Source organism: Astatotilapia calliptera, chromosome 5, assembly GCF_900246225.1.
Source record: "Astatotilapia calliptera chromosome 5, fAstCal1.2, whole genome shotgun sequence".
Lineage (NCBI taxonomy): Eukaryota > Metazoa > Chordata > Actinopteri > Cichliformes > Cichlidae > Astatotilapia > Astatotilapia calliptera.
Window position 1 is genome coordinate 38,487,451 of NC_039306.1, and position 20,458 is coordinate 38,507,908.

At 44.2% G+C, this 20,458-nt stretch overlaps 1 protein-coding gene across 1 annotated transcript in view; it reads left to right on the forward strand.

The window, feature by feature from the left end:
• The first annotated feature begins 13,558 nt into the window (after positions 1–13,558).
• The window catches only part of arfrp1 (ADP-ribosylation factor related protein 1), a 17,938-nt gene continuing 11,038 nt past the window's right edge, over positions 13,559–20,458 (forward strand). Inside the window, exons 1-3 of the mRNA XM_026169198.1 lie at positions 13,559–13,943; positions 14,804–14,891; positions 15,222–15,304. Of these exons, the coding sequence (XP_026024983.1) occupies positions 13,833–13,943; positions 14,804–14,891; positions 15,222–15,304 (282 nt within the window). The 5' untranslated portion in view covers positions 13,559–13,832. The remainder of the gene's footprint in view (positions 13,944–14,803; positions 14,892–15,221; positions 15,305–20,458) is intronic.

Consider the following 20,458-nt stretch of genomic DNA (forward strand, 5'->3'; position numbering starts at 1 on the left):
TGGAACTCCATAATTAACCTCAGTGTGTGAAGAGGACTCTCCATTTACATGCACAAACTGGAGTCTATTAGATAGATATGATACAAACCACTGCAGTGCAGTACCTGTAATACCTACAGCATGTTCTAATCGCTCTAATAGGATATTATGGTCGACAGTATCGAACGCTGCACTAAGGTCTAGCAGGACAAGCACAGAGATGAGTCCACTGTCAGAGGCCATAAGAAGATAATTTGTAACCTTCACTAAAGCTGTTTCTGTGCTGTGATGAGCTCTGAAACCTGACTGAAACTCTTCAAATAAACCATTCCTCTGCAGATGATCTGTTAGCTGTTTGACAACTACTCTTTCAAGGATTTTTGATATGAAAGGAAGGTTGGAGATTGGCCTATAATTAGCTAAGACTGCTGGGTCTAGAGATGGCTTTTTGAGTAAAGGTTTAACTACAGCCAGCTTGAAGGCCTGTGGTACATAGCCGATTATTAGAGATAGGTTGATCATATTTAAGATCGAAGAATTAATTAATGGCAGGACTTCTTTGAGCAGTTTTGTAGGAATGGGGTCTAAAAGACACGTTGATGGTTTGGAGGAAGTAATTATTGAAGTTAACTCAGAAAGATCAATTTGAGAAAAAGAGTCTAACTTAACATCAATGGTACTAAGAGTAGCTGTAGATAATATTACATCTGTGGGATGATTACTGGTAATTTTTTCTCTAATGATAAAAATTTTATTTGTGAAGAAGTTCATGAAGTCATTACTAGTTAACGTTAAAGGGATTGTTGGCTCAAAAGAGCTCTGACTTTTTGTCAGCCTGGCTACAGAGCTGAAGAGAAACCTGGGGTTGTTCTTATTTTCTTCAATCAGTGATGAATAGTACGATGTTCTGGCTTTGCGGAGGGCTTTCTTATAAAGCAGCAAACTATTTCTCCAGGCTAAATGATGATCCTCTAGATTTGTGACACGCCATTTCCTCTCCAGATTACGAGTCATCTGCTTTAGGGTACGTGTTTGAGAATTATACCACGGAGTCAGGTACTTCTGATTAGAGACCTTAGTTTTCACAGGAGCTACAGTATCCAGAGTCGTATGTAGTGAGGAGGTGAAATTATTAACAAGATAATCGACCTCTGTTGGAGTAGCGTTCAGATAGCTGCTCTACTCTGTGTTGGTACAGGGCATTGGAGATGATAACAGTGGGTGGATTATATTCTTAAACTTAGTTACAGCACTTTCAGAAAGACATCTACTTTGATAAAGTCTACTCTTCACCGCTGTGTAATCAATTATTGTAAAAGTAAATGTTATCAGGAAATGATCAGACAGGAGAGGGTTTTCAGGAAACACTGTTAAATGTTCAGTTTCTATGCCATATGTTAAAACAAGATCTAGAGTGTGATTAAAGTGGTGGGTGGGTTCTTTTACATTTTGAGAGAAACCAATTGAGTCTAAATTTTGGTGATGGAGGTAGTGTTGGTGGCCCAGGTGAGGTCGTCTGAGGAGTGAACTCCCAGGAACTTGATGCTGTTAACAGTTTCTACCGTGGAACTGTGGATGCTGAGTGGTGTGTGAGTGGAGCGAGTCTTCCTGAAGTCAACGATCATCTGCTTGGTTTTGTCCACATTCAGTGACAGGTTGCTCTCGCTGCACCAGAACGCCAGCTGCTGAACCTCATCTCTGTACGCTGACTCGTCGTTGCAGCTGATGAGTACAACCACAGTTGTGTCGTCAGCAAACTTGATGATGTGGTTAGAGCTAGGGCGGTGGAGTCGTGTGTCAGGAGGGCGAACAACAGAGGGCTGAGAACACAGCCCTGAGGAGCTCCTGTCCTCAGCCTGGAGATGTTGTCGCCAATCCGGACGGACTGACACCTCTCTGATAGGAAATCTCCCTCCCCACAACATTACTGGCCTTGTGGATCAGTTTAATAAGTCTGTTAGCATCAACAACCCTCAACCTGCTCCCCCAGCATGCAACAGCACAGAGCACTGGCCACAACAGACTCATAGAAAATCCTGAGTATTGTCTGACAGAGCTCATCCGCCTCAGAAAATAGAGATGACACTGGCCCTTCCTGTAAAGTGCAGTGGTGTTTTTAACCCAGTCCAGTTTATTGTCTGTGTATACTCCAAGGTATTTATAATCATCCACAATGGCCATGTTGACTGTCCTTGATTGAAACAGGGGCCAAGTCTTTCCTGGTTTTCCTAAAGTCCACAATCAGTTCTCTGGTCTTTGCCACGTTGAGCTGCAGATGATTCTGCTTGCACCACATGACAAAGGAGTCGACCACAGTCTGGTACAATGTTTGATCACCCCGCTGATGCATCCAACCACTGAAGAGTCATCAGAGAACTTCTGGAGATGGCAGGTGTTACGAAATCAGTTTCACCCCGGTTCTTTTTAATTCCTCGAGGCATCCAGAGACGGCGCCAGACTCAGTAGTCATTTTCACAAAACCATTATTCATCTTCATTTAAGCATACATCTTCTAGAAGGGGAGATGTGCAAGGCCGGAGTCCCTCTGCAAATCTTCACTGCTTTGTCTGTGAAACACAGTTTTGTAGAAGCGACCCTATCATAAAACCCCCATGGTGTGCTGCAAACTCTGTGTCTGTGTGTGTATGCACAAGCATGTGAGTGCCTGTGCGTGCGCGTACCCGTGTGTCTATGTGAGTGCACGTGAGTGACTGTGCATGTAGGTGTGTGTGTGTCGTAACAGTCAAAGCACTGTGTGTGTGTCTCTGTGTATGTAACTTCCTGCCGGTCATAAAAGTAATCTCCTCACCCAAGCTACACCAAATTCCTTTAGGCAACATACAAAAAACAGTTAACATATTACAAACACTGAGACCCCCACTCTGCATCCACTGGGCCATTGGCCTCTTGTTGTCTTATATTTACAGATAAGCATATGGAGAGTCTCCTGCAAACCTACTTCTAAGTTTATAACAATTATGAGTTTTTATTAAAGGTAAAAGCATCAGCATCAGCAACCCCCCACTGTAGCTTCCTGTCTCCTTTTATGACAGGCAGACCCCCAGTGTCCATAACTTCCTTTCCCTCTAAACAATTACACACACTCTCAGGCTACAGCTAAGCCACACTGAAACACACAAACAAATCCTTCCCTATTCCTCTGATCTATTGCTGGACCCTCTCATCTAAGCAAATCAAACACATTATATTCTAATAATTATTTTCTTGTACTCACACAGGTCTCTGTGCAGTGGTTGAAGTCTGTGGTGTAGAGGGTGAAGAGGAAGGGAGAGAGGACAGTCGCTTGTGGTGCCCCTGTGTTGCTGATCACCTTGTCAGGCACACAATGTGGAAGACGCACATATTGTGGTCTTCCTGTCAGGTAATCCACAATCCAGGACACCAGAGAAGCATCCACCTGCATCGCTGTTAACTTATCACCCAGGAGGGTTGGCCTGATGGTGTTGAAAGCACAGGAAAATAAAAAAAAACATGACCCTCACAGTGCTCGCTGGCTGGTCCAGGTGGGTGTAGATAGATAGAGCAGATAGATGATGACGTCCTCAGCTCCAAGACAGGGCTGGTAAGGAAACTGAAGGGGATCCTGATGTAGTCTGACAATGGGTCTGAACTAGTCCAGGATGAACCTTTCCAGGGTCTTCATGATGTGGGAGGTCAGTGCCACAGGCCAGTAATCCTGGGGGCCACTGAGGCGTGGCGTCTTTGGTATAGGGACGCCCTGCAGACTCAGACTCAGTATGAACAGTTTATGGAAAACTCCACAAAGCTGGCGGGCACAGGACTTGAGGACGAGGGGACTCACTCTGTCTGGTCCAGCAGACTTGCCTGAGTGGAGTCTCCTCATTTGCCTCTGAACCTGGTTGTGAGTGAAAGTGATGGATGGGCGAGGCAACAGCGCCATGTGCAGAGAGAGGCTGGCACAGTGGTGTGGCTCTGGATTCCACGCTGACTACGGGTGAGGTTGCGGGGGGTGAGCAGACACTGTGGTGTCGAATCTATTGAAAAACAAATTCAATTTTTTTTCTTTCTCTTTTTAACTGCCCTTTCTCACTGTCCCCCTTCCCCTCTGTTTTTCTTTTCCTTCATCTTTCTTTCTCCCTTTCCTATCCCTCAGTCATGTCTGTCCCGTCTGTAACAACTGAAAATAAAATAAAATAAAAAATAACAACAAAGGTCGATCAAATGGACCAATACGACAAGGCCGTGATGATCCATTTGGCAAAGTAAATCCATTGGGTATCTTTGTTCGTCTTCAGACAACAGTTCTGATGGCTAACAAACCAAATAGGACAGGAAATAAAATAAAAACAAATTCAACTCGTTAGCTCTATCCTCACCTCCCTCAGCTCCCCTGCTGTTGGTTGGCCTGAATCGAGTGATGGACTTCATGCCACTCCACACCTCTCTCACCTATCTCACTCTGCTGGAGTTTCCACTCCAGCTTCCTCCTGTAATTGTCCTTAGCCTCTCTGATCTTGTCCTTTATTAACACCTGGACCCTTCTCATCTATCTCCTTTTTATTGCCCCTCTGAAAGCCCTCTTCTTGTCAATGAGGAGGGCCTCGATGTCCTTAGTCACCCACTTGTTATTTGGGTAACAATGAACAGTCTGAGCTGGAACAATGGAGTCAGTGCAGAAAGTTATGTAGTCTGTGATACACTCAGTAAGCCCATTGATGTCCTCAGCGTGAGGCTCAGAGAGTGTCTCCCAGTCAGTCACCTCGAAACAGCCCTGTAGTTCCGCTATGGCCTCCTCTGACCACCTCGTCCTTGACATTAGCATGCAGTACATCTAAGATTCTCTCCCCCCTGATGGGACAGGCCACATACTATGTGAATGTTGGTAGTGTATTGTCCAAGGTGACATGGTTGAAGTCACCCGAGATCACAATGAAGGCACTCGGGTGCTGAGTCTGTAACCAGGCTATGGCAGAGTGGATAGTGTCACATGCAGCTGTGGGGTTAGCGTCGATTTTATTTGATAATGACCGAACATTTCCTGTTACGATAGGTGGCAGACACGGTCTGTACCTCCTCCTCATTTTCAGCCTCCGCTGACTCACCATCTTCTTCCTTCTCCTTTTCTGACCTCCACCCCTGCATCCCCGATGTGTTTTCCTTCAGATTTCACCTGGTACATCTGTGGGTCTGACCGATGAGCCAGCGAGCAACAGGGCAATCAGCCGATCTCTGAAGTAAACAGCCCATGTAGTATGTAGGAGTTGTGCCGTGGTCCGTTCCTCGATAAAAGTAACAGTTCCGCGGCCACCAGCAGAACAAAAGCTCTCTCAAGCCACATGATTGAATGAAAGATAATAAAACAAATGAAAGTACAAGAAAAAAGAGTAAGTAAGGAAAAAACGAAACTAAAGAGAAAAAGCAGGAGCAGCTGTAACAGGCTGCACACTGGTTGGCTCACCAGCATGCAGCACTACTACACTACTTCGCACAACTTTGCTTAAATTTGGGCTTCGCTTTTCCTCATTTCTATTATGAATCTAGTGATCTAGTGAGTGAGATGATATAAGGAGGAAAAGAATACATATTATTTTTTATCCATCAGATGAGTGCAGCTGGCCAACCTTTGAGAGCCAAAGAGCCAGAAAACATAAACACAAGCAGGGTCGTCGGGAAAGAACCGTCCGACCGTGACAATACCCCCCCCCCTGTAACGGGAGCCCCCGGGCGACCTGGCAAACTTGTCCGGATGCCGGCGGCGGAATTCTCTCACCATGCGATGATCGAGAACGGCAGACCGCGGCACCCAAGAACGTTCTTCCGGACCGTACCCCTCCCAATCCACCAAAAACTGAAAGCCCCTACTGCGGCGCCGGGCATCCATTATGCGAGTAATGGAATACGCTGGGGCACCGTCGATAACCCGGGAGGGTGGCGGGGGCCCAGAGGGCGGGCACAAAGGGCTGGTCCGGACGGGCCTAACCTGAGAAACATGGAAGACGTTATGTACCTTCATAGTAGGCGGAAGGGCCAGCCAGACCGTCACCGGGTTCAGGACCTCCTGGATGGCAAAGGGGCCAAGAGACCGAGGGGCCAGTTTCTTGGACTCAGGGTCTGTGCTGACGGACGTGGGTTACTGACCTGGAAGCCTGGCTGCCCCTGGGTGGGTCCGGGATGGGCGTGAGGTTCTGGGGGCGCTCCGTCTCTGGGCTGGGGCCCAGGCCGGGCCTCGGGGGCTTGGATCCTGGTTGGTGTGTTGCCGGGGTTGTGAGTGGGTGGGTGCATGGGGGCCCAGCCCTGGAGCAGGGCACATGCACATGCAACAACACTACAATGACTGGGTGGAGGGAGGTTTGGAGTCTTCTCTCACCCCCATTCTCTGCGGCCTGCTGGAGCGGGCGGGGGGGGGGGGGGGGGGGGGGCTAGGAGGAGGAGTTGGCCGTCCGACTGCGGTCTGGAGTGTGGGGCCTCCCTGCTGCTGCGGAGTCGGGGCGGTCTGCCTCCCCCTACCGCAGGGAAAAGGGTAACACCACCTGGGTCTGGGTGAAGTTCCCCCCTCCAGGGGCAAGGGTACCTAGACCCGGTTCGTAGAGTACGCTTGGGGAGTGTGATCGTGTGTACAGCGTCTCTTTATGTCTGTCTCCACGTTGGTTGAGTGTGGAGTAAGTGCATATGAGAGCATGAGGGTGGGAATGGATGTTTGTATCTGTGTGTGCCTGTATGTCTGTGTCTATATGTCAGGTTGGGTGTCAGACGCCACCTCTCTGGGGACATCTCAGGCCCTCCAAGGTTTGGAGGCCTATCTCCCCCCACCACCACTTCCCCTGCCAGTGGCGGACTCCCTCAGACATCGGTGCGTTGGTGGTTCTTTGTGTCCAGGGATGGGCGTGCAGGTACACACCGGCTCACTCCTTGGCGACCGCTTATCGGGGCCTGGAGCCTGGGGCTCGCTCGGGCCCCTTCGGAGGTGGGGTGCCCCCGGCCTCTCGGCCTGGGGCTCGGTCACTCAGGCACGGCTGGCTGCCGACGGAGCTCACGGGCGAGTCACTGCAACTCCCCCTGGCTTCTGCTCCGCGGCTGCTGAGTGAACCCTCATCTGGGACTCTCCTCAGCTCTTTCTGGGACAGTGGTGCGGCTGCCCCTCTGTTGGTCTTCCTTGGTCTCTTGTGTTCTGGGGGCCTCTGGATGTCTGGAGTTTTGATCTCCTCCATACCTGCTTCATGCCCTGGAGGACGGGGCTGTGGCCCCCCCACACCCTCCAGCAGATCATTACATGAAGGAACCTTTTAAAAAAAACAAGCGCGTCCATGCTCACAGGTGTACACACGGGTGATCACACCCACAAACTACACCCTTTTTGGCTCCTACCTCAAAGCACACTGTGTTCTGTTGATCTTATGTGCTGCACAGTAATGTTTAATATTTAGTATTTACTGTCATATTCCCATATATCATTGTGATGTTGTTTATTCTATTACTCTTGTTCTCTTCTGCTTGTTTTCTTTTTTCTTTCTCAGCAGGTGATCAAGGTGATTGATATATGCTTTTTTTTTCTTTTTCTTTTTTTTTCTGCCCGTTCTGTTGGTTTTTGTCTTTTGCCCTTCTCCCCCGTCCCTCTTCTCAGCTGTTTCTCTTTCCCTCTTTCTTTCTCCCCTTCTTTCCCCCAGTCAAGTCTGTCCCGTATTCAGTAAGTGAAAATAAAATAAACAATAAAAGGTGAATCAAATGGACCATTACGGCAAGGCTGGGATGGTCAATTTGGTAAAGTAAATCCGTTGGGCTACTTTCTTTGCCTTTAGACAACAATTCTGATGCAATAGAGCCAAACGGGACCTCCTTCCAAACCCGCGAGGTGAACTGAGGGCCACGATCGGAAACGATGTCCTGGGGTATGCCATGGAGCCGAAACACATGCTGCGTCAGTAACTGGGCCGTCTCCAGGGCAGAAGGGAGCTTGGGCAGAGCAATGAAGTGGGCGGCCTTGGAAAAACGGTCAACAATGGTTAGAATGGAGGTGTTACCTGAAGAGGGAGGCAAGCCGGTGACGAAGTCCAGGGCGATGTGCGACCACGGGCGTTTTGGAGTGGGCAACGGTCGCAGGAGGCCAGAAGCAGGTGAGTTGGAGGTTTTGTTCTGTGCGCACACCGAGCATGCCGCAACATAGTTCTGGACATTGAGAATAAGAGAGGGCCACCAAAACAAACGTCGTAGAAAGGAGACAGTGCGATTTTTACCTGGGTGGCACGAAAACTTGGCAGTATGTGCCCAGTGAATGACCTGACTACGCGCCGTGGCCGGAACATACAGTTTCCCTTTTGGGCCCGTGCCAGGGTCGGGCTCCTGTCGCTGGGCGTCCCTGACCACCCATGTCAGTGCACCCACAATGCAGGTGGGGGGCAGGATGGGTTTTTCCTTCTCGTCCTCATCGGTTACAGGTGCGAACTGGCGCGACAACGTGTCTGGCTTAGTGTTCCTAGAACCGGGCCTGTAAGTAATGGAGAAGTGAAAACGAGTAAAAACCAATGCCCACCTGGCTTGTCGGGCATTGAGTCGCTTGGCTGCCTGGAGATACGCCAGATTTTTGTGGTCCGTCCACACCACGAAAGGCTGCTCAGTGCCCTCCAGCCAATGTTGCCATTCCTCGAGGGCCCACTTGATGGCGAGCAACTCCCGGTCGCCCACATCATAATTTCTCTCGGCCTGAGACAACCTGCGGGAGAAGAACGCACAGGGATGCAGCTTGCCATCGATCCGTTGGGAGAGAACCGCCCCCACGCCCGAATCGGACGTGTCCACCTCCACGATGAAAGGCCGGCCGAGGTCTGCCTGGACGAGGACCGGAGCAGAGGAAAACAGGTGCTTGAGCTGATCAAACGCTTGCTGGGCTGCGGAGGACCACTGGAAAGACAACATAGGAGAAGTTAGGTTGGTTAGAGGGAGGGCTACCTTGCTGAAATCCCTGATAAAGTGGCGGTAGAAATTGGCGAAGCCCAGGAACCTCTACACCTCCTTGCGGGTCTTGGGAATAGGCCATTCCACTACGGCTTTGACTTTGGCCGGGTCAGCTCGCAAACGCCCCTGTTCCACAATGAAACCCAGAAAAGAAACAGTTTGCACATGGAACTCACATTTTTCCGCTTTCACAAAAAGGCGGTTCACCAATAGGCGCCGTAGAACCAGACGTACATGGTTGATGTGCTCAGTCTGCGACCTGGAAAAAATCAGAATGTCATCCAGATACACGAAGACAAAATGGTTAATAAAGTCCCTGAGCACATCATTAATCAGGGCCTGGAAGACTGCAGGGGCGTTACCAAGACCGAAAAGCATCACTAAGTATTCGAAGTGCCCCAGGTGGGTGTTGAAAGCCATCTTCCACTCGTCACCCTTGCGGATGCGAACCAGATGATAGGCGTTCTGAAGATCCAGTTTGGTGAACAGGACCCCACCCCCGTAGTAGTTCGAATGCTGAGGCCAGCAGGGGGAGTGGATATTTATTCCTAATAGTGATCTTGTTCAGCCCTCGAAAGTCAATGCAGGGACGCAGGCTCTTACCTCTCTTTTTTACAAAAAAGAATCCTGCTGCTAAAGGCGAAGTAGATGGGCGAATAATACCTGCGGCCAGAGACTCCATTATGTAGCGTTCCATGGTCTCGCGTTCCGGTTTAGACAGACTGTAGAGCCGACTTGTTGGCAGGGGAGCGCCTGGGAGTAGGTCAATTCCACAGTCGTAAGGCCGATGTGGAGGCAAAGACAACGCCTTTAATATAATATATTTAATATATTTAATATATTATATTTAATATAATATAATACTAAGTGCAATAATCCTTTCTGTCATCGTTGTATTTTTACTCAGTTGTATATAGTATTTGTATTTGTATTCTATTTTTATCTTATTGTATATTTATTTTATTTTATTCTACTGTATATAGTATTTTATTTTATTCTATTCTGTACAGTTGTGTACTGTATTCTTATTCTTATTGTATTCTAATTTTTGCCTCATAACTTTTGCACTGTCCACTTCCTGCTGTGACAAAACAAATTTCCCAAGTGTGGGACTAATAAAGCTTATCTTATCTTATCTTATCTTACTTTTGCTGAATACCTGGCCGAGGTTGTGGTATTCGGCGGGCACCAAGGAAAGTTCAGGGGGGTGAGGAGCTTTTCGCAGAGGCGGTCCCGGGATTGTCCGGGACAGCGGCAAGTAAACATTGTTCATGACACCGCGTGCTCCAGCCAGTTACACACCCTTTGGCCCAGTCGATTTGGGGGTTGTGATGTTGGAGCCAAGGAAATCCCAGTACCAGTGGGGTGTGGGGGGCTTTGAATACCAATAAACTGATTTTCTCAGAGTGATTTCCTGAAATAATGAGTGTAACCTCCTGAGTGCGATGTGTGACGGAGGCTAGATGGCCGCCATTTAAGGCTGAGACCTTCAGGACCTCTGGAAGGGGAAGTAGGGGCAGGCCTAAGATGTTGGCTAACTCTTCGTCTAGGAAATTTTGTTCAGAACCAGAGTCAATGAGTGTGCAGTAGGAGTGAGTGAGGGAGTGAGACATTAATTTAGCAGGGCAGCTGAGGTGAGGGAACACTTTTGTTGTGGCGCCCGCCAGTATCCCCACAATTACTGATGGGCCGACTCTTTTACTCGGTCTGGGCAGGAGTCAACAAAATGTCCTCTTTTTCCACAAAGAAAGCACTCACCAGTCCGTTGTTTGCTCCCCAGTCTAGAGGAGGAAAGCTTGGCTCCGCCAAGCTGCATGGGTTGCTCTTCATCCCCGTGTTGCTCCTCCTCCTCACTTCTCCACATCAGAGTAGGAAGGTCCCTAGATGTACCCGTGCCCCCAGCACGCCGCCGACCATCCCCGCCTCTTTTGCTGAACTCCCGCATGTGGTCGTCTAAGTTAATACACATATTGATTAGAGCAGACAAAGCTTTAGGCAGTTCCTTGGTTGCTAACTCACGCTTAATATTCTCGTTAAAGCTGTTGAGGAAGGCTCCACGCAGTGCTTTCTCCTCCCAGCCCGACTCCTCCGCCAGGATCCAGAACTCCACGGAAAAGTCAGCAACACTCCTCCTACCTTGCTTCAGAGAAAACATGCGATGACCTGCGGCATCCGAGCTAGCGCCTTTATCAATTACACAGCGAAACTTGCTGAGAAAGACGTCATATGACACAGAGGGCTGGGTATTTAAAACTGCCTGAGCCCATTGAAGCGCCCGGCCAGTCATTAGTTGCACCAAATAAGCGATTTTAGCAGAATCAGAGGCAAAGGCACATGTCCATAAAACAGGCTAGTTGAACAGATGCAGGCTCAGCACCCCCACCACAATTGTTTAACAAGTTGCTTTTTCAACACTTTAATTTTTATTCATATTTTAACTCTCCCTGTGGATATTGACAGTTAATCATGTCATACACTGATCAAGCTTTTTAAATCAGCTGATTTTTGCTACAATACACTTTGTGAAAAATCAAAAAACTGCATTAAGCCTTTCTGCAAAAGGCAGAAATAACCAATTGTCTGTCCTGAATCAGTCTTATTAGGTAATGTTCAAATAATTGTATCATCCCAGTGTTTTCAGTGTGGGAGAAAGTACTCAGGGCTTTCAAGTTACACACTATGAAAGGCAGCAACAAGTTTAATGTTCAGAAACCTAAAGTCTGTATCAGCAGCAGAATGGAGCTAAAATAAATGTTTGTTTCAGTTCTATGAAGCTTTGAGTATTTTGGATCAGTAGCTGCTGTGTTTGTTGCATCATATTGCTGTAACTGTTTATATGCTTTATATATTCTGAGCTAAGTTGATCTATAGTGTTACATCATATTCTATAAGGATGTTATGTGTTTGTAGACTTTCTGCCCAGTTTGACCCATTTAGCAGAAGTCAGCCTGTCTAAGGCTCTGATATCTATTCTGTGTGACTTACAGCAGTTATGACATGGTCTGATTTTCTCACCCAATAAAGGAATATTTCATATATCAGTCTACTCTTCATTCTATCAGACACAGTTATCACAGCTCCTACATTTGCTTTTTACACATATATGTAAGCATTGAGCCAAATTTAGTAACAACATATTAAAAGAACAATATTTGTCTCTTACATATATATAATGAATCAATATATACACTGTCAAAGATACTTGTCTTTGAGTGAAGATTTAAGGTGATAGGAAATATAAATAACTGCAACTTGAATCTGTACTGAAGCTCAGTATTTGACACAGAGTTCATGTTCACTGCTCTAATAACTAATAATGATTAATATAATAACTTTGCTGTTGACCATATTATATTTACATTACCAGAGTGAGATGATTTTAGTCTCATGAACAACATTAGCTAATTGTTATTTACTAGCTAACCTTGAAATGACTGTTCAGTACAGAAATGAAGCCCAACAATCATGTTTTACAGTCCTGTGGTCTCAGCCTCAGATACTCAACTAATCAAACAAAGCACATGTAAAAACAAATTTCTCCTTCATTTCTGTCAAACAGCTGCGCTGCTCAGGTTGCTTGGCAAACTGAGCAGTGCGATGGAGGCTAGACTGTCCCATTTCACAAGCCTCGCACTTCAGGCCTTCTTGGTCTTCCAAAGACCCGGCCCACGTAGACCACAAAGGCCGGGTCCTCCGAATGATGCAGCCCCTGAATTGGAAAACAGCCCATATCTCTTGGCTGGCCTGGGAACGCCTTGGAGCAGGAGGAGGTGGCTAGGGAGAGGGAGATGTAGGCTTCTCTGGTTAGCCTGGTGCCCCCGTGACCTGGGTCCAGATTAGCAGAAGAAAGTGGAAAGATGGATAAAATATTTAACTTGATATATATATATATATATATATATATATATATATATATATATATATATATATATATATATATATATCGTATTATTTAAATATATGTTGTCACCCACTGTAAACCTTTATTTTAATAAAGGGAATGATCAAATCGTCATACAGCCTATTCCACTTTCAACTCAGCAGCATCCATAAACAGTAGGGGATATAATTATTTGTTCCACTGCTGAATTTTATGCCTGCTTATTTACAACCCCCCCCCCCCCCCCCCCCCAAAAAAAAAAAACAAAAAAACAAAAACAAAAAACAACAAGTCTCTAATTTTTATGGTAACATGGTCATTTTATTCTTACAGAGAGAGATGGAATATTTCCCACCCCCCGAAAGACAAAAGAAGTCCATGATTTGCATTACATTAAATGAATAAGTATTTAAGCCCTAAGTAAAACATGACTTACTGCTTGGTGAAGGAATGAAGTCAGGGGTTTAATATAAGTAAATTGACGCTGTAATAGAGAATGTTTTACTGTCTTTGCAGGTCCTCGCTTCTGAATGGCTGACAGATGAAACGTCATTAAAAAACAAACAGTTATTGAGACTGTCAGCACTCACTTAATAACGCTCTGGTTCTGAACTTTCTACAGCTACTGGAACAAATCAATTCATTCTATATTTGTTGCGTTTTTCTTTAAAATGATGTAACACGCTTTCGAACTTCCTCCTGGGAAACGAAGTTTTATATCTAAAACACCGTCACCTAACGTAATGTGGTAGAATCCATATGTACTTCATTTCCCATAATTCATACAGTGGCACTTCCTAGATACGTGACACGTAGAAACAGCATTGTGTTCAGACTATCATAGTAGAAGTGTGCTTTTAAACGACGGCTTTCCGACTTGTTTTATGAGTGCATACATGTTATTCTACCCCTACTCGCACACAGGCATGTTTAGTGGGAGTATTATGAAGCCACAGTGGCGCGTGTTGCTTGTTTAGCCTCATAGCTAAGCTAAGCTACCTAGCCAACATTAGGACTAGCGAACACGGACGCGTTTTTGTTTATGTTTACTTTTTTCAAGATGTACACTTTATTATCTGGATTATATAAGTACATGTTCCAGAAGGATGAATACTGCGTTTTGATCCTGGGACTGGATAACGCCGGAAAAACGGTATCAAAGTGATGTTGTGTTATATAATTGGTTAACTGGGTTATGCACATAGCATTGGCTATGTGCATACCGTGGCTCAAGGGGTTGGGAATCGCATCTGTAACCGGAAGGTCGCCGGTTCGATCCCTGGGCTCTCTGTCCTGGTCGTTGTGTCCTTGGGCAAGACACTTTACCCTACTTGCCTACTGGTGTTGGCCAGAGGGGCCGATGGCGCGATATGGCAGCCTCGCTTCTGTCAGTCTGCCCCAGGGCAGCTGTGGCTACAACCGTAGCTGCCTCCACCAGTGTGTGAATGTGAGAGTGAATGAATAGTGGCATTGTAAAGCGCTTTGGGTGCCTTGAAAAGCGCTATATAAATCCAATCCATTATTATTATTATTATTAATATTGAAAGCGGTGTTATGTTCTCTTGTTTACGTTAGCTTTGTGGTCTATCGCTCTCTTTGTCTCAAGAAATCATGAACAGTAAATAGGACAAAACCCAAGTTACAGAACGGATTAACTTACCTGGATGATTGAGCTAAATAAGTGGGTGAAAAAATTAAAGTAAATGACGGTTATCAATCTGGCCATTAATGGAGCATAAACAATAAGAAATCACTTATGAATGTGCCACTCTAAAGGGGTTAGACTGCCTGAATGAACTGTCCCACTTGATCCTGTCAAAGACAAGGACACTAGCAAAAGTGAAAAAATCAGGCAGGAGAAAGAGAGAGCGTGATGGTCTGTGGCCACCACCTGCAAATGAGCTGCCTGAAGTTTAGCTAATTTTGTTTTACACATGCACAGATACTTACACAGTGCTCATCACCTGAGTAATTCACCAGTCTAATGGTTACTCTTATTTTCTGTGTCTGTAGACTTTCCTGGAACAGACCAAAACAAAGTTTAGTAAGAATTACAAGGGGATGACTTTATCCAAGATCACCACTACAGTTGGCCTGAACAGTAAGTGAATGTAACAGTGTTGGGCGTGCTTCAGCATGACCTCCTTCACAGTTTTCTCCTGCCTTGTCAAAGTAGCAGGAATCGCTTGCTTTTTGAGTGTGTAATTACTGCTTAACAATGAAAAATGATTATTAGTTCTTTTTTGATGAGTAACTGCAGGAATTAATTGTAATTTCATATTTTAACCGTTATGGTATAGAAAAGGACAAATCAATGCAATTATGTAATCTTTCATGTTCTAATGCTACCTTTCTTTCTAGCTCACAGAACGTTCTTGATTTAAACTGCTGATCTATAACATTTTTGGGAATCTCTTGCTTTCCTTTACAGTTGGCACAATTGATGTTGGCAAGGCTCGTCTAATGTTCTGGGATTTGGGAGGTCAGGAGGAGCTGCAGTCTCTGTGGGATAAAGTGAGTTAAAAAAGAGGAATTTTTCACATCCTCTACACTAACATAGATAGTATTTCTATTTTTGAAGATGTAATATTTTCACTGTGTTTAGCATACATAGACTGCACCTGGACAGGCCACACAGATATATTTGGCAACACCTTTTACCACCTGCAGAGGGCAGAAGTTTTTGTCAACATTTTCCAAGTTGTTCAAGGGATTTTCAACATAGCCTTTTTACACATGCTAATACTTTCGAAAGCATATTGTTTTTCTGTTTACACACAATAACAGAATAACAGATTTCTTAGAAAAATATTACCAGGTTTGATATTATTAGCACCCTAAAATCTGACTTTTTGATTGAGCCAAAACACGAATCACTAGTGTCCAATGTTGTGTTTTAACTTTGTTATCTTTAAAGTTTGTAAAATCCAGCTAAAACAGAGGGTTATGTTCTAATTTATTCTGAGTATTAAAATATCAGGCAAGGGTTGAAGCTGTCACTTGAGAAAGCATCATGCCAGAAACAAAAGAAATCAGTTTAGACTTGAGAAGAAAAGTTGTTGTGCTCACAAAGCAGGAGATGGGTATACACAATGACCATAGCATATCCACGTTTCAAGAACTGGAGCCAGAAGTATCACAGAAAAATTCAAAGAGAGCTTAACAGTACAGAACAAGCCTTGCAGAAGTAGGAAGCAAAAGATTTCAAACTCTGGAAAGAAAATGAATGAGAGATGTGCCAAAGACCCTTGAACAACTGTTAAGACACTAAATGACTTAGCAAAGTCACGAATTGCAGTCTCAAATAAGACAATCACTGAGACCCTGCGCAGGAATGGAGTGTGAAGTTGCACACCAAGAAAAAGTCCACTTCTGCAGAAGAGACACCTTGAAGCCAGACAGTATGCTAAGGATAACTTGGAGAAACATTATGCATACTGAAAGTATCACCTGTGGTCAGGTGAGACGAAACTACTACTCTTAGGCCTTAGAGATGCTGCTTATGTTTGGAGGAAGAAGGTAGAGGTATACAATCCACAGAACACCACATTTAAACACAGTGGTGGGAGTATTAAGGTGTGGGGATGCTTCAGAGTGTCTAGAACTGGAAATCTCATCAAGGTGAAAGGGATCATGAAGAAAGGAGGAAGATTTTGAAAGTAAACTTAACCTCCTAAGACCCAAACTCTTCCACGGCATGCATTTTTAATTTCTCTTTGATAGTTGGGCATATTGGGGCCCGATGAACATAAATACAAAGGATTACCAGATCTTTAGAAAAATAAGAGCTACATATGAGGATATTCGTTTAAAAATTGATAGAACAGTAGCAGGATAATGTCCTCGTGAGTGGACATCAGGCCCTTGTAGAGCACAATTGAGTATTTTGATCTAAATAACCCAAAATGTGATGTCCACATATGTGGACGCCAGGTCCTAGGAGGTTAAAGCAGTCAGCAGCAACATTCGGTTGTTGATTTATCTTCCAACACGACAATTAGCCGAAACATACATTGAAGAACTACAAAGTCCCAAACACAGAGCTGGAAGTGTACAAACTTGTTACATTTTGATGAAATTCTTAATTTTAGAATTTGACATGTTGTTTTTGTCCTGTTGTGTAAAATAAATATGGGTCTTTAAATTACTTGCCAATTACTGCAGTGAATTGCTCTTCTGAAATGGGCTTTTGCTAACTGCAGTATAGCAGTACTTTCAGGAATACAACCACCAACCCAAATAAACATATATTAGGGGTGCAACGATACTCGTATCGATATTGAACCGTTCGATACAGTGCTTTCGGTTCGGTACGCATATGTATCGAACAATACAAAATTTTTTATTTATTTTATCAACTTTTCTTCTGAAGATGCTGTCTGTGTTGAAAGCTCAGTGGATCTGCGTTCGACTACTCCGCCTAGGCTGCACTGTCGAGCGCAGATCCACTGAGCGCAGCGCAAGCTAGCAGACAGAAGCTAAGCTCGTTGCAACATGGCAAATTGAACCTCCCCCACCCTCATTCAGATCTGGCCTTTGGAACTATTTTGGTTTTCATGTGACGTATGACCCTGAAGGTAAGCGCGTCATGGACAAAAGTAAAACAGTATGTCGGATGTGCCACGTAATGCTCAATTACATGGGTGGGAACTAGTGCGTTAGCACAGTTTGCTCGTTAACGTGTTGACACCGTCCAGCCCCACACACGTGGCGATCCGCGGTAGCTCGTTAACTTTGCCGTGTTGTGGCGTTAACGTCATTTCAGATTAACGCTGACAGCACTAGTGGGAACACAACGAATACGACTGCACATTTACGCCGACATCATCCTAGTGCAAAGACAGGTGGAAGCAGACAAAAACAACAAGCATGCATTCTACAAACTTTACCCGAGTCATTTAGGCTACGTTCACACTGCAGGTCTTGATGCTCAATTCCGATTTTTTGATCAAATCCGATTTTTTTGTCTGCTCGTTCACACTACAAATAAAATGCGACAGCAAACGCGCTCTAGTGTGAACGCTCAAAGCGGCCCGCATGCGCAAAAGAAGACGTCACACACAACGCGCTCTGTTTAGACCCAGACCAACAGCATTGTTTGACTGATGGCCTTAATATAAAGACTTCGGACTTTACGTTTCCCAATTTTTGCTTTAAGTTATTTTGTTATTTACATAATAATGTAAATAACCTAATAATGATCCTTATTGCTGTTTTAGAGGAGCGCTGCTTCAAAGGATAGCTGCAGAGTTCTGTCAGAATCTGCAGATTATACAGAACAAATAAAATGTTCACGTTGTCTTCCCAACAGTTTCACTAACATCTACACTGGATGGCCAGGAAGCGCTTGCGATGTCTTCTCCGGCGCTGATAATTGGAGTCTGTCTTGGGTCAGTGATGTAAAAGATGGATTTAATGCGACATGACCATCAAACAGCAGTCGCTTTCTAAAACATCAGATATGTATCGGATTCAGCACCACATACGAAAGTGACCCAGATCAGATTTGAAAATATCGGATTTCTGCCGTTCACACTGTCACACCATGATCGGATATAGGTCGCACAGGGTCAAAAAAATCGGATTTGATGCACTTTCGCCTGCAGTGTGAACGTAGCCTACGACAGCCGTTAGCACATGATTCTCCTTATGGGGACCTGATATGTTTAAATATGCTGCTGAGAATATAGCCCAGAAGTATATATATATATATATATATATATATATATATATATATATAGCTTTTATTTTGGAAAGAGCCATTTCTCTGTAATGAACTCTTTTCCAAAGATGAGTGAACCGAACCGAACCGTGAATTTATATAAGATAAGATAACTCTTTATTGTCATTGCACAGTCATACATAGTACAGTAGTACAATGAAATTGGAAAAACTGTCCTACGTCGGCACTAAATATAACACAACACGACACAATATGACACATCACAACGCAACAAACAACACAGTATATTAACTTAGTATAAAAAAGAAGAATACGTGTATGTGTATTGCACACTGTTATTATTGCACATTAATTATTATTGCACCTTGTTATAAATATAAATATTATTGTTATTGTTTTAAACATTGTTACCTCCCCCCTAAAAAAGTCCAGGGAGGTATCCAGTCAGGTCAGCTATTTACATTGATTAGGGCTATTGCCCTGTTGTAACCGCACACCGATGCAATATGTCAGCACACTTTCAATGGAGCAGCAGTAGAAAACGGTCAGCAGCTCCTTCTTCAGGTCCATTTTTCTGAGGATTCTCAGAAAGTGGAGACGCTGTTGGGCCTTCTTTAAGACCGCAGATATATATATATATATTAGGGGTGCAACGATACACAAAATTCACGGTTCGATTCGATACTTTGGTGTCACGGTTCGATATCTTTTCGATACAAAAAAAAATGTTCATGCCTTTTTAATTTGTCATTTATTAAAATTATAAATATATGTTTTAACTCAAAAGTACAGTTTTTAAATTTAACCCTAACCCTTGTGCTTGTTTTTTATTTTGACAGCGAATGCGCACCTGCGGACCACTTATGTGCAGCCCTGGTTATATAGCTCGTCATATTGCAGCCACAGAAATTATTTTGTCCATGAAACCATAAAGCTGCACTTTCTTTTTGCCTTATAGTCTGATTTGTCATAACTTCTCCGTTTTGTGGTAAGCTTTTCTTTGGCTGTCACTTCTTCACCCTGACCTGTCTTATTTGGCTCAGCAGAACTAAAATATATATCCTGCTGCTTTTACACACGGACTCACATAAGCTCAGCGATTCTCTGCGCGATCAACCTCTCACATGTTTAAGCTGCGGGAGATTTCACTTGTCATGTTTGCATAGTAAGCTAACGATTAATAAGACGATGTCAGAGGAATTGGTGCGCAAATTATCATCACTCACAGATCAGTGCTGTCGCTCTCTATACACAGTTCGCACGATTGCAAAGTGAAAGCAAAAAAACAAGCGCAAATTCAAACGCGACTTCAATAAATTTCAAATTTCAAATTTTTTATTTGTCACGTACACAGTCATACACAGTACGATATGTAGTGAAATGCTTGGACAACTGCTTGTGACCTAAAGAAAACAAAAAAGGAAAAGGCTATGAATAAGAAAGGAAATAAATATGAAAAATTAAAAAGGGTAAATTTAACTAGGAAGGAATAAAATATAAATTAAGGTTAAAAATGAAATAACTGTACAACACAAATTAGAATGAAGGGTAAATTTAACTGGGAAGAATAAGATAAAGATAAATATATAAATTAAAGTTGAAAATAAAATAACTGTACAACAAAATACACAATACACAATATAGAACTATATAAGAATGTATGAAGAAATCTAAATATAAATAAATATATACACAATAACAGCAGCTGTACAAGTATTAACCGGAAATGAAGAATATAGTGACCAGTGTTGTGCAAAACCAAAGTCCAGAAAGTCCAGTGTGTGTGTAAGAACTGTATGTGTGGGTCAGTACTGTGTGGTGGTGTGATTGAGAGACCGTATCGCCTGCGGGAAGAAGCTCCTCCTCAGTCTCTCTGTGTTGGTCTTCAGGGAGCGGAATCGCTTTCCTGACCAATATGTCACATATTGACAGTGGCTCACCGATGCCAATGACATAATTACCCAGCTACATTTCCGAAAGAATGC